This window comes from Haliaeetus albicilla, chromosome 24 (genome assembly GCF_947461875.1).
Source record: "Haliaeetus albicilla chromosome 24, bHalAlb1.1, whole genome shotgun sequence".
NCBI classification, from domain to species: Eukaryota; Metazoa; Chordata; class Aves; order Accipitriformes; family Accipitridae; genus Haliaeetus; species Haliaeetus albicilla.
In genome coordinates, this window is record NC_091506.1 from 21,500,744 (window position 1) to 21,527,720 (window position 26,977).

A 26,977-nucleotide genomic window follows, 5' to 3' on the forward strand; every position below is an offset into this window, starting at 1 on the left:
CATTTTAAATCATATCTGATTTACATTTTTATTTATTTATATTTATTAACACTATTATTTCTATTTTGTCTTAATTTACTAAAAATAATGAATTTAATTCTGGAATACATTAAAAAAGTCCTACCCTGTACTGGTGTGTGCCAAAATTATACCTGTGGATTTTTTAAGTCGCAGCTCTCTGAAATTTCAGTTCAGGAATATTATTCAAATTCTGCTCTCCACTGGATTCTTTTTATTAGTTTCACCCTCTTAATTTATGTAATTTGCTCAAAAATATGTGCTGATATTTAGTATTTTATGTGTTACAACATTGAACTTGACTGCAGTTCCTTGAATATGTCCAGCTAAGTTGTCCGTGCTTCTAAGTAAACATATAGTAACAATGGCTACTGATCATAACTAATTATTTGTAACATGCTCATTACTTTCATCTGCCCTTTTTATTTAAACTCCCATTTTCATGTTCTGTCTTGGGTGAAGATTGTTTACTGTCTGTTGTCTGTTGAAATTTTTCATCATATAGGCAAAATGCAGGATGGGAATATGGAGAACAGCCAGAACAAAGGTAATCTTCTTTCATATTAAGGAGGTTGTGGATTTTATTTTTAGCATGTAGTTAAATTCTTTTAAAAAATAAAAAGAAAATTTGTGATTTGTGCCTGTGTGTGAAAATGGCCCTATTGTTCAAACAGAATGTTAAAAAACCCCGAACAGCCAAACCCAGCAAAAGAACCTACCAAAGAGATTGTAACTTTACAGAATTTTGATATATCAGATATTTAGGACAGGAGAAGATCGGTATTTCTAATAAGCCATTTATAGATGATACTTTCATGTCACAAAGCTTATTTGAATTCGTTTTTCTTGTGCAAGTTATGTATGCTGTGTATTGTTAGTGAATTTCCAACCCTATTTTTGATATGTCTTGTCATCTTTGGTGTTCAATGGCATTGTAAGGACATGTTTTCTTTTGCAGGGAGAAGGTAAAGCAATAACAAAAGGAAACTTTAAAGCCAAGAGGTTATTTAGCAATGTAAAAGTGTATTATAAGGGTAAACGACTGGAAGAGTAAGAATCTTAGGAATTTCTTATTTAATGTACAATCTTAGGAAGAAATTGAAATAATTATTTTGCTTTCTCTGAAGCAAAAGTCATGGTTCCCTTTTTATTACATGAGACACAGCTATCTTGATTTCTTTAGGTTATGCCAAATAAGTAAATTAAACTATAACTTTCTCTTCTCAGATAATACTACAGATTGCAATGGTGATGGATCAGAAACTGAGTAGATAAACTTAGTGGTTAATGGTACAAAGCTATTAAATAAAACGATATTATATGAATAAGTTTTAAGGTTAGATAGGTGAATTAGATTTCCAGGTCAAATAAGCATGGTTTTGTACAATTTTTCAAGAATGTCAAAGCAAAGCTGTTTCATCTCATTCTATTTAATTTACTTATGTCTGTGTGCAATACAAAACAGACACATACACATATATAAACTGGAATGTCATTGCTTTTAAAAGACACATCTTTCTCTTTGATACTAAAATAAAGTTTCCTTATATTAGCAGTAGCATTCTTTCCAGAAAGGATGGTTTAGCCTTTAAATTATGTGTGCTTTTGACAGGAGAATGATGATAGTATCACCATTGGACCTGATGGTTAAGTTACTTGAACACTGAAATGCTAAGGAAACTTTTAAAGTCTGGTATTATCTAGAATAGTGGTTTGCAAAGTGTGGTCCACTGGCCCATGCAGTCAAGAGAAGTGGCGCATGGATCATCTGTGGAACCACATTACCTTAAAAATGTTTTCATTAAAAATATGATTATAAGGGTGCATTGTAATCTATGAGACATACCAAAATTTAGAGAAATACAGACTGTCTATTTGCCGAAGCATTTGGGAACTGCTATTCTAGGAAGTCCTGCAGTACTGATGTACTGTTACTTGCCAAGTAATTTGCAAGACATTAAGTGATATATATGTGTATAACACAGAATGTCATTGGTGGATTAAAAATAAATAAATAAATAAGTAAAAATCAATGGTTTTCGCGGTACTTGAATGGCGCAGTACACACCCCCATATGGATGGAGTGCACATGGGTCTGCTTGTTCATTTGTGCCCCCCGCAGAACCCCACTGGGTCTCATAGGGGTGTCTGTCTGCCATGGAAGTGTAATTCTGCACAGTTACAATTATCTGTGTTGCAATCAGCCCCTGCAATGGGAGTTGCTGATTGAATTCAGTAAGTATCAACACTAAGGTAGAAAGAGTGAAGAACCCTTTTGGAGTAACAGTTTTGTTCTGCATTATTAGCCAAGCAGCAGGATGGGGCTGCTGCCATGGAGATGCAGCCACTGAAGAGTGCAGAAGGGGGAGAGGGAGATGACAAAGACAAGAAGAAATCCAACATGCACAAGAAAGAAAAATCTGTTCTTCAGGGAAAGCTGACCAAGCTGGCAGTCCAGATAGGCAAAGCAGGTATGACTGGGGAACTGACCGCATAGCGGTGTGTTACACTAGCAACAAACGGTTTTAAAGCAAGTTATTCTTAAAAGGGATAGGCCTTTTGTACTGCAATATTTAGAAATAGGTCATCATAGTACTGTTCTAAGGATAGTATGTGGTATTGAATGTCTTTTATTCTTCTAAAACTTACCTTTGGCTGTCAAGAAACTGGAAGCTTTGGGCAACTTGGATTGTAATGAGTATTTGAATCAAAATGAAATGTAGCTTTTCTCATAGTCAATATTCCCAAGTGCAGTAATTACATATTTAGTCCCCCCCCCCCCCTAGAACTTTTGACTACACAATTTCAGAACCTCTAATATAATCTCAAAATATCACTCACACACTATTTCCCTCTTATGGATTCTGAAATCATTCTGCTCTCTCTTAATATCTGTGTTCCTGCCTTCTACCCAAATATGACACATCTGTTGACTCTTGTTTCCAGTACCATCTGGTCCCTACTGTTATAAGTAGCACTTCTCCAACATGTAGGTAGAAAGCGAAAATCTTTCATAATGACATAATATTCATGGTATTAAAGGAACCTCGATCTCTATCCAGACCTTGGCTGAGGCCCTGCGACAGACTTCTTATTTTGCCTCGGTTCAATCTCCTTTATCCTTCTTTACCAGTTTGATTTTTTTCTCCTGCTATTCCCTCTCATTCCTTTTTAAGTTCATTACACTTAGTTGATCACATAACCCCATGATGCCACTTCTATCTCTTTGCCTGAACAGTGCATGATTTGGAATCTATGGTTGTCATGTCTTTAATATCCAATTTCATGCTTTGCCCAGTTTCATATTCCTCAAGCTTCTCTGCTTTGTTGCTAGTTGTACAACAGTACGCATTGATATAAAAGCACTTCATTTCTCATCATCATTAATTTCTTAGATTAAGTACCTTTCTACATTGCCTTCTCATTATTACTCTCTTTGGTATTTCAGCAGGCATGTGAATATCACTTTTAAAGTAATTGTATAGAGATTTCTAACCATAATGTGGCAAGTAATATGAATTAAATTAATTAATCATTGCCTCATTGGGTTTTTCTTTGTCATTGGGCAATCTATGGGGATGTCTTGTGTTGTCATGAGTATTTGCCTGTACAGTATTTTAATGGATTTTCCTTTATCCTCTGGCATTTAGCAATCTCCCCGACTCATCTGTTTCCTGTCAACCTTAGCATCCCTCAGCTTACCATTTTTTTTTTTTAACTTCAGTCAAGACATGAAATTCACAGCATTCTCCTTCTACTGTATGATCTCGTTAGAGAAAAATTAATTTATTCTGAAATGCAGGCTTAACTGCTTCATAGAGACCTGCCAAAAAGCAGTAATCATAGCAAGGCAAAATAGATGTTCTGATGGAGTTTTTATTTGTATACTCAAATCCAGGAACAAAATTGTGGAGGAGGAGTGCTATCTTAGCAACGTCTGTGTCATTGGGAGAACATATTAAGTCCCCAGGACCTTTTGTGAATTCTGTGAAGTATTTATTAATGTCTCTTTTGCTATACTGTCAGTGTTGTACCTCTTTTGAGCCTCTTCTCATAAAAATATGCACTGTTTGCATATATCCTTTTGAAAAGGAAAACCCTGGAAACGCTAGTTTTTAACACATTTTCAAGAAAAACAGTAAAAAACTGTTCTGTGGACAATTCTGCAGTATTGCTTCATTGCATTCGGCCAGACACATCAGCAGGGCTTTTCTAAAGCAACATAAACTACAGGAGATTCCTTTTCTCAAGCCTCTTAAGATAAGCTTATTTAAAAGAAAGATGAGTGTTTGAATATGGATAGACTAGTAATTTGTAAAAGGTGGAGGTCAAAAGGACAGATAAATGTTGTACCAGGCAAAGTAACGTACTAAATTGAAAAAAACTTAGCTTAAGCAATAGTGGAACTCCTGTTGAACTAGATTGACCAAGAAGTTTTAAAAGCAGCAGTAAGATGGTGCTTAAAAATTAATGCAGTATGATTCAGCTGTTCTGTAGAATTCAGTGTTTCCTTGTTCACTGGAATGTATGGCTGTTGTAAATGTATTATCGTAAAGTTTTTTCTACGTTGTAAAATTTATCATTTTCATCATTACTGGTACTGGTGAAAGATGTCATGTAGAATAAGAAAATAATTTCATATGAAATTCAAATGTAGATTTCTAATTGCACATGTTTTTAATTGTGTTTTGTTTTATAGTAATTGATTATTTCTATTTTCAGGTTTGGTGATGTCTGCCATCACTGTAATAATTTTGGTACTCTATTTTGCCATTGACACATTTGTGGTCAACAAGAAGCAGTGGTTGCCTGAGTGCACTCCTGTCTATGTTCAGTATTTTGTTAAATTCTTCATTATTGGTGTTACTGTACTTGTGGTTGCTGTTCCTGAGGGACTTCCACTTGCTGTCACTATTTCTCTGGCCTATTCTGTAAAGGTAAGAAACATTAAAAATAATTGTGGGAGAAAAATGCTGTTCAGTTGCGTTTACTAGTGAGTTAGTCTCAGGTTTTATCAGGTGTGATGAAAATTGGCCTGTAAATTAACGTGCTCAAAATATTAATGAGTGTGAAATTTCTTTAAAGTGAAACTTTGCTTTATATTGAGAGTTTTTCTGACAAAAATGCAAATACATATGTATTCTAATACATATCTTTAAAACTATGCAGTGCAAGAATATCAAACAGTGGAAATACCTGCTTAGTTTGCAAGGTTACCAGGAATTTATTGAGCAGAATTTACTATGAGAACAGTCCAGTGCAGAATTTACTATGAGAACAGTCCAGTCTTTTGATACAGAATAACCTTGTCTTCAAATTTTCTTGTGGAATAGTACAAAGTTTTGTCAAGGATTTGAAGTCTCCAGGAACACTTTTCAATGAAATTAGAGTTTCACTGGAGCTTTCATGTACTTTTCTTAAATGCAGTTGCAGTTCTTTGTAGCCAAGGTAAATGATTCTGTTAGGAAATTAAAGAGGATTAAAATCCTGGACTTGTGGATTACTCCATTATCTATCTAGGAGTTATCTCAGATTGTTTTAGCAATTTAGTCAGATGGGCCTTATTTAAACATTCTGGGAATCTTAGATGAAGATTTTGTAAAGTTTATTTCCATTTAGTATGTAAACAATTTAACATATGAACATTAAGAAGCAACAGCTTGATTTGTATGTAGACAAACATCACTATTATTAGGAAAAAAGAGCACATCTCAAGCATGGGATTTTGCTAATAAAGACTTTAGCTGCTTTTAAAATATTTTCATGTTCTTATGTCCTTCATCTAACACATGCAGCATGTACATGTGTATCTATATTTGCAGTATCAAACTGCAATACAGCTTTGTGTACAATTGGTGATATTGTGCCCTATGAATATAAGATATTATCTGACAGTAAGGGTCAGGTGACTTGGCATAGCATTTTTTAGTATTGAAAACACAGAAGGAAGGATAACATGTATTTCCAGGATGGCTGTGCATCTTGTGAAAAATATGCACTGTGTAGTGGAGTAGTGTATAATGGTGGGTTTTTGTGCGTGTGGGTTGTTTGTTTTTGTTTGGTGGAGGGTTTTTTTTGTTTGTTAGTTTCTTTCTTTCCCAAAATGTATAGTCTCTCTGTGTGCTGCAAGATAAAATCCTGGCATTGGAAATAGTATTTTAAAAAAAGTCTAATATTTGCTATAATGATACTGTTTTAAAAATCCTGTTATCTTCAGTTTGTTTAGCTAATCTTTGCTGTTCTAGCTATTCCTTAAAATGTATATATTCTGCAAAAAAAGGATGGAACTATGTCCGTTTATCAAAGGTGAAATTATTTCAGGTATAGTTACTGCTCGGTTGTCTGTAACTGGGGCTTGGGTTATTGGCCCCAGTCAAATTCCTAGTTTACTAAGCATTATGTTCTCATGAACAAGACCAAATACATGCTTTTTTGCTTTTTATAACTGATGTTAAAAATCTGTCAAAGCAAACCTTGAAGGTTTTTTATTTTGCCTTTTCTCAGAAAATGATGAAGGATAACAATCTGGTCCGCCACTTAGATGCTTGTGAAACTATGGGTAATGCTACGGCCATCTGCTCCGACAAAACAGGGACGCTAACTACCAACCGGATGACGGTTGTCCAAGCCTATGTTGGTGATGTCCACTACAAAGAGGTCCCTGACCCAGATTCTGTACCCGCCAAAACCCTTGATTTGCTGGTTAATGCAATTGCTATCAACAGTGCTTATACTACAAAAATTCTGGTAAGGAGGCTTTTTCTGTTGATAAAATGAAACATAGCAGAAGAGTTGTAATTTTTTTAAGCAATGTTAATTCCTTATCATCCGTTGTTGATTATGAAGCATTAAATTCTGCTGAGGTCCTCAAAATGAGAACAGGTGCAGTAAAAACCATATATTTTATGTTTTTCTTTTAAGGGTAGGGATGTACTTACAAGTACAAGACCATGCTACGTTTAAAAAACTCCTGCTGTTATTTTGGGATGGCCCAGTTTTGGTGCAGGTAAATTTGCTAACACAACTAGTTTTCATGGAGACTTCATATGTGTAAAATTATTTTTGCGTGTCTAAGAACTTTCGATTCATTCTCAGATAGGACAAATTGGATTGGTTAAATCAGTGAGCTTAATGATCTTGATTCATTCTGGTTTCAAGTGAATTACAACCAGAAGTATTTTATTGAGTCTGTAAAGGAGGGCAAAATGGAAATATCCTGTTTACTTGTGGCATTAGATTCTTCTGGACAGAGCTAATTAAGAGGCTGAAAACTTTTGCATTTCCAATAGATTTGTTCTTTGAAAGGTCAAGCTTAATCTTAATATTGCAGAACAAATACATTCTTTTTAGTTTCCAGATTTATGTATTGTCCTTTTTAGAGCTCTATGCTGAGCTGTATAATATAGTCTTGCATGCATTTCACGTTTGTTTTAAAAGTAGTCTTTTAAAATACAATCACAGAAAACAATTGGTGAAATACTACTGAGTGCTGGAGTATATATTTCCTTTAATTCTTGCTACGTAAATATCTGGATATTAGTAACAATCAGCACTTGGAAGAGGAATGTTTAGAGAAATCTGACGCATATATGCAAAGTGTGTTTGTAGCAAAGGTGGTTTTGAAATTAATTTTCCCGAGGCTTGTTTAGCCAGAGTTAGTGTCTGAAGTCGAGCCACAGCTTAGGCACGTTTCAGACAGTCGTCTGTGTTGTGATGCACTCGCTCTTCTGTGCTCACTGAAAAACCCCTGGAAAGGGAAATGTGGGAAGAACCAGCCCTGAGGCAGCTTGAGCCGCTTCCTACGTCAAGAGTGGACAGGGAATCCTACAAACTCTCTATCAGCTCAGAAAGGTGCTGTTAATTGCCACCTGCCAGCTGAAATCAGCCAGCAATGCGAGTGCCCCACTTCTGTTCCACTGTAGAGACAAATAGCTCTAGTCAACTGAGGTTGGAGCTAGCCCTTTGGACTTTGAACTGAGATATTCTGGCAAAGCAGAACTCGCTCAGCCGTGCACCAATTTCAGCTGTGAGCATCCAACTAGTGGCACCAGTTCCCAACCGAATCCTGGATCTTATCCTATGCTTTTCCTGTGGTCTGTCCAGGTTGCAATCAATCGGGTTAGCTGAAATGAAAGATGGACCTTCCATTCTCAGGTGTTTGGTGTAAATGCTGTGTGATAGCTCAGTGTGGATATTTTCTGGCAGTGGCTTTTTTAAATCTTAATTTGCATATTTGTAAATTAGAAAGAATATTTTACTATTGCTGGGTAAATCACGCTTTCACAAATCAGTATAACATTTGATTGTTGGGGAGAGGAACATGCATCTTAGTTATTTTAATATTGTTACAGCCTAAGGAAGGTTAGTTACTTCCTTCTGTAGAAAGAGAAATAGAATCAAACTCACCCTCAACACACAGGCTGGGATTAAGACAAGGTAATAGAGACAAATTGGGATGAAGGATAATAGGTAGCTATATAAATTTGTGTTTGTATAACTGCTACCGTGGTAATGCTAGTCACCAGCATCAGTCCTACAGAGTTTGACTTTGGGAGGGCTTTGGAAGAATGTTACCAATGTTGGCAGAATTTTCCTCATTCTTAAGAAACAAGGCAGAGGGCAGGTAGATTGAGTGGTAGTTAAGTCAGGTGTGACTGGCAGAGCAAAACTCAATGTCAGCTGTGCTTCATTTGTTTTATATTTTGCTGTTCATTTTGAATGCCTGAGATCAAACACAGTAACAAAGTGTTTCTGTTCCACTTCCATACCAGTTTGTCCTCTCTGAATCTCAGAATAGATTTAGGTTTCTGGGTAAGGCACGGGAAGGCATCAGACTTTCCAGAGCAATGCATCTGTAACATTAAGTTTAATGTTCTGTCTTTCTCTTGTGGTAATAGTTTCATTTGACTGAAAAATTTCTGGTCAATAGTAGATCTAAAGTTTCACTTTGGTCTCAATATATATTTGAATTTATTTTTTTTTTACTCTGGCTTGACTCCATTGCTTCTTGTTGAAATTAGTTATGTGTGCCTATTAAAAGGAGTCAATACTTCACCACTGCAGTTCTTTTTTAGCTCTGCACAGAGACTGATTCTCTGTAAAATTGATAAATGGGTGAAATCCTCTGGAAATCACCCCTGTGCTGTATGCGTATCAGATAACTACTTGAACTTATCTGTGTAAAATTAATGGTGTTTCTATTATAACAGTATCATAAGATCAAGCCTTGTGGTATGGACCCCATGAGAATTACAACTCCAATATCAGAGGAGTTCATTTTATTCATTGTTTATAGCAAGCTTAAGCTAAATTTTAAGATACAAGGTATTGTTCCATAGCCCTCATTCATTTTAAATCATAAATAAATACAGTAAAAAAATACGTAAGGGAGTTGTTTCCAGGATGAAGTATACAGAATTATTTTTCTAGCTCCTAATACTGAATGCATACTTGTGCACTCAGAGCATATTTAATCAAATTGTGAATATCAGCTCAAACCCACAGGGCTTATAAGTTTTATGTCACTAAGATTGAATTTTACATACTCTATTTTTAGATATCTAGTTATGCGTATGCTGTAAATTGCGCTTTGTATGAACTTCTGTTCGGAGTAATCACATATGGGACCATAAAATTAGTCAAGATGCTCTGCTGAATGAGAAATATTCCCTCTTGCATTGTCTTTTGATTAAGGGGCAACTGAACCATTGATAAAAATATAAAAAGAAAATAATACCACTGCTTGGGATAAAAGATTTGAATTTCCCTGAGAAATTAAACACAAATTATTCCAACTGAACAATAGCATCATTAAATATAGTTCTTTTTAATGCTTTCCAAGGATTAAGTAACTGGGTGAGCTGATTTTGTGTTCCATTAGCTTCAGAGTAACTTTAATGCTGCTTTTATGCCGTTTATGTGAAGCTGTTCTCCAGAAAACCTTTGTTTTCCAGTATTCATGTTTCAGATAGCTTTCCCACATGGAAATAAAAATTAGAGTTCATACGTTTTTGCATGTGAGCTGTGATGAGGATTATAAGGCATCTCTTACACTGAAAACAAAATTTGTATTTTGGGAATACTTTCATTGCACTTGGAGCAGAAATACATTGATCTTGAATATCATGGAGCAATAGTGAAATAGAGACTCCAAATACCAAAACTAGTGATTTGAACTCTTCTATTGAGCTCTTGCTTGCATAAATTCAGTTTTAATTGGAAAAGTATTTGTTCTTCTAATTTCCTGAAAAATGTCAGAGGGCATAGATGACATGCTTGCTGGATGGGTATAATGTGTTCCTGTTAAGAAGAGATCACAATTAGTATTTGAGTGATTTTCAGCACCAGTGGAAAAGACCCAGCTGAACCTGTTATTGTTAGGATCTAACACAGGCATTTCATTTGGTACTTGATAGGTGCCTAGGGAGCAAAAAAGCTACTTATGTCTGTCGTAGGTGAGTATCTGGATCTGCATCAGGAGGACTGTTTTCAGTTCTGACGATCTGAGTATCATTTGCTGCATTTGCATAGTATGTGGCACAATGTAGTGGCATCCTTTAACCAAGGGTCTCGAAGGGAAAAAGGCAGAGATGTCACAGAAAAGTGCAAAACGTTCGCTCCCTTCCACAGCTTCTGCCAACTTAGGAAATGAAGTAAACTTATGTTAGTCTGTATGTTAGTAAATGATAGTCGAGTAATGAATGTGATCTTGTAAAACTTTTGAAACAAAAAGGCTTCTGTTGGATAAAACCAAAAGCGGGCAAATGAAGCAAAAAAACCAAAAAAAAAAGAAAAAAGAATGTAGACAAGTTTATTGCAGCCAGAATAGAGAAATCAATGTTTCCTGTTTATCATATGGCAGAAGAACACCTGCGTATGACACTATAACATCTGTCTAAGGAAAAGTGAAGTTACCAAGGTTGCTGCCAGCACCCAAATTCCAACCACATTCCTACCACAGATGAGGGTCTGCACCGTATGCTCTGACAGACCTCTCCTCACAAGGCTGCAGGGATAGCTTTGAGGGCCCCAAATAACCCCAGCAGGGAGGAACAGGAATTCCCCACAATCTTCCCTGAGAGGAGTTTTTTCTGGGGGAGAGCGATGGTTGCCCTCCGTGGGAGAAATGATGCTGAGGACACAGGCTGGCTGCGGGGGTGCGTGGCGGCAGTAGCAGTAGGATGGAGCTGCAACATGGGCACAGCCATTACCATTTACTAGGAGAGAGAGGAAGGTGTTAATTCACCTTCTTGCTTTGTGTAATTACTTTTTCCTGAATATATAATAAATGACCTTATTAAAATAAGTGGAACAAAATTTCTAACTTCTTTATACTGAAAGCAGTTCGAGAGATTTTGAGACAGAATTTTATTGTTAAGGATAAATAGCTCTTTTTACTGATCGTCTGATGTGGAATACTGGAATCAATGCCCTTCATACCTTCCTGGAGAAAAGGGGTGGAGGGAGGCTGGCAGAGCAGGTAGGTAACCCATACTATATGAAAACCATAAGAAATTACAGTCTACAGAAGTGAAATGGTAAACGTAATGGACAATAAGATTTTAGCACAACAGCTGCTTCACAGGAATAGATGAAAATCTACTGTGGATATTGAGAACATGGATGTAGTAGCCAGGTGAAGGGTTCTTTTTATTTGTGAAGAATTTATTTGCATCCAAAAGAAGTACCGCTATCTGGGTTGTTGGGAGACATAATGTTCCGGTCAGAAATGGTCTTTAAAAAGGTATGCAAAGTACAAAATACACTTCCCTCTTGCAGATTTTTCTTTTTAAAAATCAAATTTAAAGACTGGATTTCATTTATCAAATGCTTGAATTAATTTTGTGTATTTTAAATTTTTTTTAATTGGATGAAAAAAATTTTCTCAAGAATAATATATGTATGCACACACATGTTATTTAGCCAACAGAAGTTTACTGTGACTTCCTTTTACCTGTAATAATTTCATCACTTTCAATATAGTAAGGCCTTCTTGAAAACAACTTTAAAATTGTTTTGGGGAGCGTGGACATTTGGAAGTTTCCTACTGAATTGTTTAGAAACTTGAGAAGTAGTAGGTTGGTTTATGGATTTTTCCATACATTTTACCACATTAATGTATAAAGTTATCAGTGATGGAAAAGAGGATTCAAATGTCATACCTTTTTAACAGTAGTTGCTTGCAGCTCTCTAATTCTTGTCTGACAGAGCATAGACCTTTTCTTTTATCTGTCTATATACATATGTTTATGTGTCTGTGTATTTATATGAAGTCTTGTTTTCAAAAAGGAATGGAAAAACGAACCCCTAACTGTTTAGGAAAATTATTTATTTCATTTTTACACAAAGCTTAAAACCCAATAGATCAGGTTATGCCATACCTATCAACAGAAGATCATCAGAATTTATATTTCCTGAGGCAACAGCAAAAAAGCCTGTACTTTATGGTAGCTGTCTGCCAAGGGCAGTCATGCTAAATGAAACTGCAATTGGATGTCACTAGAATTCTCTCCTTTATTCAAAGGAGAACCGTGAGAAAATAGCTTTATCCTCCAAACTACATTTTAGTTATTTTGGTATTTGAAATTGGAAAGATATTTCTACTCTCAGGTGTGGTTTTCTTAAAACCTATTCTCAAGCTCTTTGTTTCTTGTGTTAAAATAAAGATAAAATTACCATTTGTTTTTACCGTACATGAAGGTTCAGGTCACCTCTTACTATACCCAGATAAGTTCACCCATTGCTGCGAACAATGTTCTAAGTTGAAATAGATACTTTAAAAAACCCCAAGAAACCTCAACAAAAACACATACACAAAAAACGGGGACAGAAATGGGGACAGAAGTGGTAAAAAAAATTAAAGATAGATTGAGGAAACCTTTCATTTATGATAACATTAAATGACAACCCTAGTAAATGGCCTGGCCTAAATTCTGTTTTATTCCTTCTGTAGTTCCCTACCATTAACATTAAGCTGCAAATATAACTGGCAGCTCCAGTTGTTGACTTGAAGTCTGTGAAAAAGATCAGTCATTTATTAGACAGACAGTCAAGTTGTCAGTCAAGGTTGACCTGCCTATAAGAAAGCAGGTCAGCTTTGGGGAAGAAGAGACAGTGGAAGGAGGAATGAGAACTCCAGAAAACAGAATGTCGGAATGAGAGCACATTGAGGGGAAAAAAGGTAAAAGTGGAACGAAAGGAGGAAAGACGATTATAACTTGGCAGCAGCAGAGTTTGCACATATTCTTCACAATGTGCTCCCCCTTTACGGCTGTGCGGCTTTCCCTGTTTTACTGCACCACTTTTTCTCCACATAGAGTTGCAAGCTTTGTGCACGGGGAGGTTTGCACTAGTAATTTTGGTACAGAAGGGGTTGAGTGAATTGTGGTGACAATCTGAGCAGAGACCATCCTTCGTAATATTTTTTTTTACCTCTGCTTTCTTTCCTCAGGCAATGCTCAGAAATAAATTCTACCTTTAGATAATGTGTCAAAATTTCAGTAATTTGTGTTTTAAGGTTGAGAAGGATGGGGAGGAGGAGGAGTGCTATTTGACAGCCGTTTTATGCAAGGATGGATCTGTGGAAGGTTTTATCCTTACATAACAATACTGAAAATCCATAAACAGTGAGAAGCATATCTGGGATGAATTTTTGCAACTTAGCCCATGTAATGACACTGGACTGGCTTGTGGTCGGTGTCATCTGGCTTTGGACGAGGGAGGCAAGAGGAAGGAGCAACAGGCTTGAATCATCTTTCTGCGCTGTCACTGTGGAATGCATGTGGAGGGCAAACCCCTCTAGTTCTAGTGTACTTAAGGCCACCCAGAAAATGTCACTAGAAAAATGTACTGAGAGGAGAATCCTCAGCTGACAGCTTGATGACCTGGTGTAGGAATTCAAGTGTACTAATTTTTTTCACTGTCTGAAGAACAAGTGCGTTTCTGTGAACTCATGAAGCTCTGCTCCAGGTTTTCCAGTTTGTGTTTTGCAATCTTAGGGGTACAGTAAGTTACTAAATATACAATACAAGGAGAAACACAGAGGAAAATCTGCTTTTCAGAAAATCAATGCTTGATTTTCAAGGTGGAATGTTCCAACTCAGTAGGGTTGGATTTAGGTCAGTAAGGCTGTCTTGTGAGTCAAGTAACTTGAGTACTCTAAGTCTTCTGTTAGCTGCTTTCAGCACATTGGTTTGGTAATGGAAATTTGTGAAAATTGTATATGCTCTTGTTTTTGAAGTGCTCAGGCGATGGTAATAAAATATTGTCTGAAGCATTTCTGAATCTCCAGGTAAATGGTGCATTTGAGCCATTTAAAATTAAAAAATTATTTGTTTTGATGGAAATTGGATTGAAGCAATTCCTAAAAATCTGTATATCTTGTAAGAGTTTTTACTTCATAGGCAAAATTATTACCATTATAGGTAAATTTGTATCTTTATATCATTTTTCATATTTTGTTCCCAGTGTTACATAACTGTATAATGCAGGTATACATTATAGATGGGACCAGACAATGCAGGCCAAAGTATCTTTCTATATATAAGCAAGACAACAATTGTCACAAAAAAAATTCCCCAACAATATTTTCTTTAAAACTTTCTCATGAAATCCTTGGTAAGCATTTTCTCCAAATAAGCTAGGCATGAAAAAAACAACCCATAGTGTGCATATTATTTACTGTGTAAATAATAATTATTAGAGATAATAGATCACGTAGCTAATTGTCTCTGTTTCTAGGAATGGTAATTAGCAGAGAGTAATGATCTTCACAGATCACTTGCCATTGAAGTTTTATATAATCAGAGGTACAAATATAGCTTTTCTCACTAAATTAGCTACTGAGTTAATAATCGAAATAACTGTGTTTAGAAAAGGCTACTTCAACGTGTAAAGCATCGGACGTGTCATCCCAGTCATGCGCTTTCTGCCGTCAGGGTCCAGGGGCTTTGTCTTACTAGCAAAAAGCTTTTTTTTTTTAATAAAGTCTCCTTTTTTCAGCATTGTGAGGAATAGAATAGAATCAGCTGCCCAGAAAGCTTCTCAGCAGTTGGCTGCGGGATGGATTTACCTAAGCAAAGAGGGATTAGGGAGCAGAGATCAGAGCAGGGCCGTCCTGTAAATCTGCTATTGACATTGTTAAACTCTCTGGAAGGTTGTGTATTTTCATTAGTGACCAGGTTGTCAGAGGCAAGGCAGGTTCCCCCACAAAAGGGCAGAAATATTACAGCAGAGAAGGTGAGATAAATGTGCTCAGAGCGAGCTAGTTCTTTCACTGAAGTTCTCATTATACGATAAACTGTACTTGTAAATGAACTTGGCAACAGGAGGACTGTAGCTCCTGACAACTCTTCTCCTTAGTTCCTAATCTCCTTTTCTGTCAAAGAAAGGGGTGGCCATCCTGTCTCAGCAACAAATGAATGTAGGAAGAGAAGATGGATAAATAAAATAATCCTGCACTGTAGAATGTAGCATGGCAATAATTTGCTAAGAGTTTACGATCAAGTCAAATTGTATTTCTTTATTTTCTTTCTTCACGTGACAGAAAACAAGGGAATAAAAACCTCCTTCATACTGGCCTTCTTTGCCTTCACAGTTTGGTAGTTGCAGATTCCATTTATTCCTGTTGGAATAAGAAATCACTGCAAGATTATAAACAGGACTGATAGTCACTTGGAAGCTTTTTGATACTATAATATAATTTACCACATTAGCTTTTTTTTTCCCCCCACTTGCATGTATGAAAATGAGTAAATTAGATTTTTAACTTGCTATGATGCAACAAATGTTTTTCCTATTACCTTGCATAGCATTTTCTCTTACGTTACTTATCTTACTTTCGCGCTTTTATTTTCCACTCATCTTGCACTGGCATAAGATGATTCACTTGTAGGGATAACTGCCAGCTGTTTCCAAATACACTTGTTGATGAATGCAGGCTTTAAAAGTCAGCATTTCCTGCAAGGTATTCCAAAGTGTTTTCATCGAGATATATAAATATTGCTTATTGTTGTCTGATCATTTTTAGGACCAATTTTTTTTTAATAAAATAAGTTGGCACAATGAATGTTTTTAATATGTATTTATTTTTGTGCCTGTGATACCCTACTGTTATCACACTTTGAAGCTGATTGATATGCACATCTGTTTTAATGTAGGTTTTCTTTGTGTTCTCTATCATCAGGAACAGGAGGATAATAATTTCAAATGCAATAATTTAATACCAGTTTTATAGAAAATGGTAGTGGTTTTTATAATCAAACAAAGATACACAGGCTTATTAGAAAGAAATGCAGTGGGTGAATCACCTCATAATGAAATATGACATTAATTTTCTTTCAGATATATGTTACATAAATATATAATATGTATTATATAGTTTTTAGTAAGTTTTCTTTTTACTCTCAGAACTCCAATGTGGTTTATTCCTCTGGGGAAAAAAAACCCCAAAACCAACAACCCAAAAAAACCTCAACTGGTACAATGCCTGAAATATAACAGATCAGCAAAAAAGTACATGACAGAAAACATCTTGCCGATTTCAGAACAATAAATGCACAGGACTTAGTTTACAGACTTGAAAAAACTTTAAATTGACTTGGCATTACTATTCTTTCTGAATGAAATTGCACTTAATAAGACTTATTGTATTTCTGTTAATATAAGCAAAATATTATTTTTTTTCTTTTTTAGCTGAGTCACAGCTAGTCCTAGAAAGTTGGTATTAAATATACAGTAAGCAAAAACCTGTGCTTCGAATTTTAGTTCCTGCTTTCTTCTGCAGGTAGCCCCCACTACTAATTTTTCTTTCAAGCTTCCAGTTTTCTCTTCTTACATGTGAAGCTCTTGGCTCCTCTGGATTCCAATCAATCATATTACTGTGTTATTTACAAGTGAGTCTGGAAGGTGTCCAAAAATGATGGCCTTTTTGCTTTTAGAGATGGTGCCAGATAAGACAGAAAAATCTCTAGAATGGATGGGGTTCTGAAGAACTGTAACCACAGATCCTGAGCAAACTGCAAGGGGCACTGACTTCTCAAAGGCATATGACTTTGATGGATCTGATTTCTCAGGGGCATATGACTTTGATGGACAGAAGGCATCTGTTAGACAAAATCCTTTTCCCAGCCCGAGTCTAGCAGAGGAAATGAAAAGTTTTCAAAGGAAAGGTTGCTAGAGTATTTTAACATAGTCAAAACTATACTGTTTCTTAGCATCACTGAAGAAATGACAGACCTGTTTTGGCAGACACCTTGCATGGAAAAATTAAGCTTCTAGAGGGAAGTTTTAAAAATTTAGAACAACTTTAATAAGTACTACTACAAACGTGTCTCACACATGCAAGTGCAAACACACACAGCAAAAGAATGTGGCTGGCTACTGACAGGTCCTTAAGGAGAAACCGGGACATCTCATGCATCTGAAATTATGAATGAGTGTTGGGCAGGAGATGTAGCTCATCGTGCATAACACTGAATGAAAGTATTGAGCATGTTAAAAAGTTCCACTGCGTATTTCTTATGCTATTGTTATTTTTCTGTGGTTTCTACTTATTCAAGTGAGCAGAGAATTACATTACCTTACACTTCCCTTCACCCCAAAGAAGGGTTGACAGGGCTCAATGCTGGTTTGCTAGGGGCTATACATTTGGAAAAGGTGAGACAAGTTTTTCTGGGAGAATTTTCCTATAAAGAAGGACAGGATGTTCAACTTCTCCATCATTCCTGTCCTGTTTCCTTCTGAATGAATAATCAGATAAAAATTGGCTGCAGTCTCACAGTCTGCTATTCTGCCCAGCAAAGGCATCATTCTTAGCATCCTGACAAGGAGAAGGACTGGCCAGAGGACTGAATTTATAATGCATCCAAACATTACCCCACCAATCATGCAAAAGAATTCCTCTGAGAAAATATTAGATAAGCATTGCTGTAGCATATTATATACACTTGAGCTCATGCATTTGCCTTCCAAAAAAAACAACCCCTAACTAACCAAAACCAATTTAAAAATAATTTCAGCTGATAAGTGCTATATAGATTTAGAGAGGAGTACATTTTATATGGTAAGTGAAATAGCTGCTGTTAGTGTTTTTAGACTAATTCAGAAATGGATGCCTGAAGAACCCTTTTCCTTACTCTGGAAATGAGTATTATTAACAGAGAAGATCTATTATTATTATGGGCTATAATCAGTAGCTTAAGTCAACTGAAAGAACTTCCTTTTACGTTTCATGTGGCTAGATTTGCTTTGCACTTGCTAAATTTAGCTCCTTAAACTGTACAAATTGTTTGTAATTGTGCTGCAACCAGAAAGGCAGTGACTATTAAGACTGATTTTTGCTTTGGTTTGGTCTTTCTAGAAATTTAGTTTTCCTATCTGGGATATATTTAGTAGAAAAATAGAAAATCCAAAGTAGTGATAAGTTTTGTGCAAATGAAGACTGTATACACAGATCAGCTACCTGTAAATACTATTTCTTTTGTTAAAATTCAGGTTTTTGATATGCATATGAAAAGGGCATGCATTTTCTGTTATTTAATGCGATGATTTCATTCTTGCACAATGTGAACATTATACACAGTATATATTTTTCAGATAGTGGCACTGGGTTTTTTTTGGTGGGGTTTTCTGTGTTGTGTGGTATTTTTTTTTTCCAATTCGTTAGCCTAAAAAGATTATTTAATGTCTACAGTGCACTACAAGCTTTCTGGCTCAACTTAGTAAAAAGCATAGAGAAGGTAATGCCAATTAAAATGAGAGTTGGTATATTTAGATAACATGGAACAGATGGTGTGCGTTTCACAAGTTTATGGCTGAAATTCATGTACAGTGGCTAGTAGAAAGCATGCATGAGATGCACTTCAGACTACTAGTGGAGGTGTGTGGTGGGTTGACCCTGGCTGGACACCAGGTGCCCCCCAAAGCCGCTCTGTCGCTCCCCCCTCCTCAGCTGGACAGGGGAGAGAAAACATAACAAAGGGCTCGTGGTTCAAGATACGGACAGGAGAGATCACTCACCGATTACCATCACGGGCAAAACAGACTCAACTTGGGGAAAATTAACTCAATTTATCACCAATCAACCAGAGCAGGGTAATGAGAAATAAAACCAGATCTCAGAACACCTTCCCTCCACCCCTCCCTTCTTCCCGGGCACAACTTCACTCCCGGATTCTTTACCTACCCCCACCAGTGGTGCAGGGGGATGGGGAATGGGGGTTATGGTCAGTTCATCACGTTATTTTCTGCCACTTCATCCTCCTCAGGGGCAGGACTCCTCACACTCTTCCCTGCTCCAGTGTGGGGTCCCACCCACGGGAGACAGTCCTCCACGAACTTCTCCAACATGGGTCCTTCCCACGGGCTGCAGTTCTTCATAAACTGCTCCACCGTGGGTCCTTTCCACGGTGTGCAGCCCTTCAGGAGCACACTGCTCCAGCGTGGGTCCCCCACGGGGTCACAAGTCCTGCCAGAAAACCTGCTCCAGTGCGGGCTCCTCTCTCCACGGGGCCACAGGTCCTGCCAGGAGCCTGCTCCAGCGTGGGCTTCCCACGGGGTCACAGCCTCCTTCAGGCACCCACCTGCTCCGGCGTGGGGTCCTCCCCGGGCTGCAGGTGGAGATCTGCTCCACCGTGGACCTCCCTGGGCTGCAGGAGGACAGCCTGCCTCACCGTGGTCTTCACCACGGGCTGCAGCGGAATCTCTGCTCCAACGCCTGGACCATCTCCTCCCCCTCCTTCTTCACTGACCTGGGGGTCTGCAGGGTTGTTCTCTCACATGTTCTCACTCCTCTCTCTGGCTGCAGTTTCTGTGTGTCCCAGCAACTTTTTTTCCTTCTTAAATACATTATCACAGCGGCGCTACCACTATGACTGCTGGGCTCGGCCTTGGCCAGCGGTGGGTCCATCCTAGAGCCGGCTGGTATTGGCTCTGTCGGACACAGGGGAAGCTTCCAGCAGCTTCTCACAGAAGCCACCCCTGTACCCCCCCCCCCCCCGCCAAAACCTTGCCATGCAAACCCAATACAAGGTGTTTTTAAAAAATGTGATTAATTTTGATTAACAGAGTTAACTAGTTAATTAAAAGTGAGGAAGATTATGTAACTGCAATTTTGATGATGACATGTTCAGAAACAGTGAATAAGGTTTTCATAGGCAACCTTGGTGAGAGAAACTCTTGAGATGCTAGTGAGAAAACTGTTGATAAATTACTAAAGCATGTATCTGAGTGCCTCAAAGGACATTTTTCAATTGTACAGTTGCTAGTTAAATCATTGCTATAACTAAAGAAAATGTATCTCTATTTCCTCAAAACTGAAAGATGAGGTTTCAGCCCCCAAACAGATGCATTGATGCTTTTAATGTTGGCAAAAAAACACGTAAATCCCTGGAAATACACTTTTTAAACTGCAGATGTTGCCTTGAAACTGTATTTTCACTATCTGATCGGCTCAACATTATGGTTTGTCTCCTGTCTCTGTTTTCTCTGTCTGGAACACTCATGAAGCCAGTCTAATATCAGCATGCAGTAAAGCCTCAGTTTAATAGAACTAAAACAAGGTAGCAGATGTTTGGGTTGTCATTATGGAGGTACCAATTACAATTCTGCAATTAAGTGCCATTTCTCTTTTGCACTTAAAGAAAAATGTTCAGCTTATTTGTGGTTCATGAAAATATAGCAAACGTTTGCCAAATATATGGATCAAATTATCAGAAATGTATAAAATTTATTAATCTGTACTTAATCAATTTTGTTTAGAAATGGCACATCTGCCACTGGTCTGTGTTCTAACAATATTGGTAATAGGGGAGAAACATGCTCTTGATTCTTTCTTTATAGCTAGCTTGAACTGAAACCTTGTACTTAGACTATATTTAAAGTAAATTGGTTGTTAATTAAAGTTAGTTAATAACAATTGCTGTGTCTAATTATCTTGATTATATAGGTTACTTGTCAACAGATCTTGTTGCACTTAAACAAAGCTGGAATGGCACTAGTATAAATCTAACTGCCAGTTCCCTGTGAATGTGACTGTGTAAAAGGACAAGAGTGGCGATTTTTAGTGTCCAAAATGGAAATGGAATACATAATTTTCAAAATGTGAGATCCAGATTGTCATTAAATGACATGTTTTAAGGGAACATATGAATGGTTTTGATCAATAACAATAGGAAAGTCCCCACATACAGATGAATAACATCTTATAGTATAATAAATATACCAAGACTCTTCTGGGGAAAATGTGGAGAAAAATCTGTGTCTGTAAAATTCACTTTACATCATCTGGAAACACTAAGGCTTGGAGTATCCTAATCATAATGATGATTAATCAATAGTGTCATAACAAGGCAGAGTTCATTCTTTGTGCAGTGATGTGGTGTATTAATGTACCCCTGTTTAAATTCAGTCATGAATTGTCATTTGGAATTGAGAGATTTTTAAAAACTATTTTTATTTTTTAAATTAAAAAAAATCCAACCTTCTATTTTAATTATTTTGATCTTGAAGTGTAGACTATTTATTACAAAAGGAAAAAGTTCAAATTAGAGAACCAAAATGGTTTAGGAGAAGGAAAGGAGTAACTCATGTGCACATCTTTTGATTACAGAGTTGCTAATGAACTGTAATGTATAAATACGACATACATGTCAGTGTTTGGTTCCTTAGAATAAGTATTCAGTTACATGTACAGGACTTTACGAAAACTCATTATTAATTTTAAAAAGTTATAATTTAACATTTTCATAATTTGAGATCAGAAATCCTTGCTCTGGGCCCAATTAAATTAATTACATAGATAAATGTAGTTAAATTTAGCTTTGTAAACTACCTCAAATATTGCTTCTACTATAGCTATCCCACTTTTTCTCTGTTTGTGAAGCTGAAGGAAATAGCGACTTTTGTTCTAATTATTTCTAACAAGTTCTTTGTATCTAGGAGTAATATTCTCATACAAATAGTGCAAATTGCTCATGTGTCAACATTTTGCATGTCTGAAAATTTATGCACAGACAATATAAATGTTTTTTCTGTATTTTTAACTTGCATCCTCTGTTCTTGAGAGTGAATTGAAAAACTGATGAAGTATGGACTAGAAAAGTGGACGGGGAGGTAGGCTGAAACCTGGCTTGAACTGCTGGTCTCAGGGGGTTGTGATAAAAATGTCCAGCTGGAAGCTGATCACTAATGGTGTATCCCAATGATCAGTAAGGGGGCCAATACTGTTTCACGTCATTAATGATCTGGATGATGGGCCTGAGTGCCCGACATGCAAGTTGGAGGTTGCAAAAATGGGGGCTGTTCAGCCTGGAGAAGAGAAGGCTCAGGGGAACGTTATCAATATGTATAAATACCTGATGGGAGGGAGTAAAGAAGATGGAGCCAGGCTCTTCTCAGTGGTGCCCAGTGAAAGGCAAAAAGGCAACAAGAGCAAATTGAAACACAGGAAATTCCAGTTAAACATGAAACATGTTTTACTATGAGGATGGTCAAATATTGGCACAGGTTGCCTAGAGAGGTTGTTGAGTCTTTTTCCTTGGAAGTACGCACAACCCAACCAGACACAGCCCTGAGCGACCTGCTCTACTTGAACCTGCTTCAGCAGGGGCACTGGCCTTAGAGGGTCTCCCAAAAGAGGGAGGCTGGTGCCTGCCAGCCTCAACTACTCTAATTCCATGAAAAATGTCTACAGGATTGACATATCCATCTTTAGTGAGAAGAAACGATTTTCATGTTTGCGGAAGTATTTTTTTGCCTTATCATTTTTTTATTCAAATGACTCAAAGGTGAATTTGTCCTACAAACTAGAAGGGTAATTTAATTATTTGCTATCAAAATTAAGGGCAAAGTATTAGCTCTCTGAATGTAAAAATAGGTAACAGTCAATGAGAGAGGGAACAGAGATTGTCACACCAGCCTTTCAGTCTGTTCTTCATGCATGATTTCGTTCTTTCATAATCACTCTTGGGGGAATTTATGGATAGTATCATTTTTTCCTTGTTCCTGCTATGTGAGCTGAAACAAGCATGAGTCTATATTCACTGAGCCACATCACTGCTGCTCTCTTAACTTTGCCACATTGATAGGAAATGTCACACTGATACATTACATTATTACAGCTGGCCCCTTTTTATATGATTATTGCCTTGCTATTATTTGAGGCAACAAGAGATGTTGAAATACACTGTTTTTATATAATGTTATATCTGACTAAACTTGTATCCATCTCAAGCGCTAGCAATGAGAATTACATGGTACCACAGCATTGCATTAATTAAATAGATTGTCGCATCATTTTCAGGCCTGTCTTCAGATAATAGAAAAACATATTAAATAATTATCCTCCTAAAAATTAAATAATGATCCTGCATCAGAGCTAATCTGATGCAGGAAGCCTGAATTTGAATATCCTCCAGCTGCTGTGGTAGATCTAATTGCGCTAGTTGTACCTACATAATTCCATCGTTCCGGCTACTGTGCAAATATATTGTTTCTTACACCCAATACAGTAATGAGTCAAAAATTCCTGTTAGCAGTTTCCTAGGAAGTTTGAGCAGATCTGATAGTTAAATGGTTGTTAAATAACAAGATAGGGGCCTGTGCTGGGGAGCAGTGCCAAATGACAGTGCTGTCACTTGTCTGAAGAGCCTGCTTCGTGCAGCACATGTCTGATCAGTGACAGAGAAGTCGTTTAAACTGCTTCTTTATTGCTACTCGTTTCTTGCGGAGACAGCGTAACTGAGCTCAGCAGGATGTCCTGGTCAATCTCTAACCCTGAGACATATGAAGGTTATCTTATGGCTTTAACAATTTGAACTGCCAGTGAGTTGGGGTCCTGACTTAGGCTTGACATGCAATATAAATGTACTTTGAGACTACAATTTTCCTATAGCATAGAGGTCTAAATGATGTGAGACTGCTGCCTGCATTCAACATGTAGTAATTAAGGGGCTGTGCAGTAGCTGGGTCGGTGAGAAGGCAGCCTCACTAGTCAGTAGTATCAAGTAACAACTTAAAAATGTATAAATTTACTATTAAAAAATGTGTTTGTTTACATTTCTTATTTTAGTCTTCAGATTTTAAATCTCTTTTGAGTGCTGAAATATGTTTTGAGTGCTTTCATTTTAGGTTGTCTACATCTGGAATGCTTATCAGGCTGGCTAACAAATCAGTGCCTGTCAGTCAGGTTTTCAAATAAATTGCCTTGATTTTGAAACGCTTTTGATGGTAGCTGCTGGTGCCTAGAGTAAATACTGAGAACTTGAGGTGACTTACTTAGTGCACATTTTCCCAAGAAATGGAGCTGCTGTGGATATTAGGGGTTTGTGGATAATGGGAAGCAAAAGGAATTAACTGTTGTATCCCCTTTTCCAGTCTTTTCAGAATAGAAATATGGGACACACATCAATACAGGGCAGCACTGGTGAAATTTCAGATATTTATTTATTTATGTGATCCATTTATTATTTCCCTCTCTACATTCTCCTTTGTTTTAGTCCTGTTTTATGCTAGGGAATACTGATGATGTGCTTGATTACCAATACACATCTGTGTAAACCCATTTTTTTCTCTTAATCCTGTTCCTCCCACTGAGTTTGAATTCAAACACTCCATGTCCTCCGGTCTGTGATAGAGATGTGTGTCTAAAACACGTAGGAGTGCTCAAAGAAAAAGGGAGAGACTTGGTAATAAAGAGGGAATTTACTAAAACCAATTTCCCTTCTCCCATCACCTTCTGTTTGACTCTTCCTGTCTGATTCTTTTTCCTCCAAAACATGCTGTTGATAATCCAGGGCCCAAAATATATGCCACCATTAGAAGTGAATGTCTTCTTTTTTCCCACAAGTCTGCTCTCTGTCAGAAACTCTTCACAATCAATTTTCTTGTTTAAGCCTATAACTTTTTTATTTTAGATTAGCTGTATTAGCATGCCTCAAAACATATTAAATGCCACCCTACAATATATTTCTGGCTTCTGTGCAGCACTGTGTAACACCATTATGTACCGTGTGAAACACAAATCCTATTATATTTAGAAAATGTGGCTAGTACCAGAGCATGTGCAGAATCTATTAAAGGGTTCCCAAACATTTTTTGTTGACTGGTTTAGAGCCAAATTCCAAATGTGCGTAACATAGGGCTTTGAAATGATGAATGTGTAATCATTGGACATAAAAAACGATGCATTATAATGCAAACTGATCAAAGTCAGGAATTTAGAAGCTCACCATCCTTAAGGGATGTGGACCTGTAGTTCTTTGGAACTGAAATGCTTTGCTTGAGTTTGAAATAAAGTGAAGGAAGAGATCTGTATCAGTTTAGTGTATGAAAATTTTCAATCCTCTGAAGATAAAAGGGAGATAAATTTTACTTTCTGATGAACAGGCATGATATAAGTGAATGGGAACACCTCTGTTAGTCTACTCAGTGGTGTACATAAGAATAAAAACAAAACCAAACCAAACCTTTAACTTTTAAATGTTGGGCTTTAAATCCAGTGAGTGAGATCAGAACGGTATGTAAGGTTAATGCAGTCTGTTTCTTCTGATGCCAAAATGATTATGCAACCAGCTCCAAGTTGTTAACGGTTCTTTTTCAATCCCTTATGCTGACCCCAATTCAAACTGACTTTTGACTTTAATTTAACTGAATTTCAACAGCATTGTACCTTGCAGTGATGATTCTGAGTTGTAAAACAGCTTGTATATTATCAGAAAGCATGTTGCTTTCTGTGCTCTGTATAAAACAGAGGCAACTTATTAATCATTAACATGAAAAAACTACTTAAAATTCCAAACAGTCTGAGGACAAGTTGTGATCTTCCGCATCAGTCACGTCAATAATATTATTCTAGATGTGTCCTCAAGGGTAGCAAATATCAGAATCTGCACAAGATATAAAGACTAATTTTTATTCCTAAATAAAGACCTTCTGAAAGTAAATTTGTAACATTTTAACAGTATAGAGCTGATGCCAGGTATTTGTAGTGAAATTTATCTTTAGGATGCTTTTTTGTTTTTCTTTGGTTTAATCTACAAAAAGATTTTTCAAGAATTCTAATAAAATGTTTGGAGTTTGGTTAATTAGTATTATCCTAGTCGTGTGTGTAATTAATATGCCAGTTGTGGTCTGCCTGGCAAGCCAGCAGTATGCTATGCGCTGACATAGTGTTGAAAGTATAATGTGGGCAGAAGTTCAATGAAACCAAAGGAAAGTTCCACAGTACTGTTTGGGAAAAGTCAGACAGGATTATTAAGTAAGCTTTCTAAGCAATAAGTGAAAGTTTAAAAAAAATTTCTGTAAGAGAATCTTAGCATATCAAACCCAGCCTATTTCCAGACAAGCTTTAACAAAGTTTCTGTTGCATCCTTATGCAGGGATGTGCATTTCTATGAAGTTACGCAGAGGTGATACAGCTAGAAAACAATAAATACTCTTAGAACAAATAGTAAGGCACAGAAGAGAAGATAAAACAAATTCATTTCTGTTGTTTGGCATCCAGAATCCAAATTATAGGTGGGGTGAAGGATCTGTGGAAATGGTCATACTATGAAAGACAGAAAAAACAGTGCTGCTGTTGAACTTCTGTAGTTAACAGGATCCCAGAGAAATCACAAATGAAAACTAGGACAGCTGATGTCTACTATTACTGCTTTCTTCTTGTCAACACATCTTTTGAAACTGTTTCCCATTTTGTAATTGAAAACTTTATTTAGTCAAGCAAAGTTTTAGATTCTTAATCCTTGGCTAGAAAGAACTGATGCCTTTCATTTTTAAGTTTTTCGCTAAGATAAACAGTAATTTCTAAATCTGTCTTTGTTTAGCTTGAAGTCAGTTGAATAAACCTGTAACTGCAAAAAGCTGATTATAAATTTAGTGTGTTTTAATCTTGCTTTAGATGTCTTCTATTAAACCATTGATTCAAATTATGTAACGAGGGAATATCTCTGAATTCCATAGT

At 36.9% G+C, this 26,977-nt stretch overlaps 1 protein-coding gene across 22 annotated transcripts in view; it reads left to right on the forward strand.

Moving 5' to 3' along the window:
- Positions 1 to 26,977, forward strand: part of ATP2B2 (ATPase plasma membrane Ca2+ transporting 2) — a 440,214-nt gene that overhangs the window by 349,121 nt on the left and 64,116 nt on the right. For 20 of the 22 annotated variants that reach the window (XR_011322006.1, XM_069769735.1, XM_069769737.1 and 17 more), the window contains 4 exons: positions 524 to 565; positions 2,325 to 2,489; positions 4,741 to 4,955; positions 6,523 to 6,765. Coding sequence is in view for 21 of the 22 variants with exons in the window: in XM_069769735.1 (XP_069625836.1) it covers positions 524 to 565; positions 2,325 to 2,489; positions 4,741 to 4,955; positions 6,523 to 6,765 (665 nt within the window). In the remaining variant the exon portion in view is untranslated. The remainder of the gene's footprint in view (positions 1 to 523; positions 566 to 2,324; positions 2,490 to 4,740; positions 4,956 to 6,522; positions 6,766 to 26,977) is intronic. The other 2 variants (XM_069769755.1, XM_069769752.1) reach the window with 1 other exon arrangement.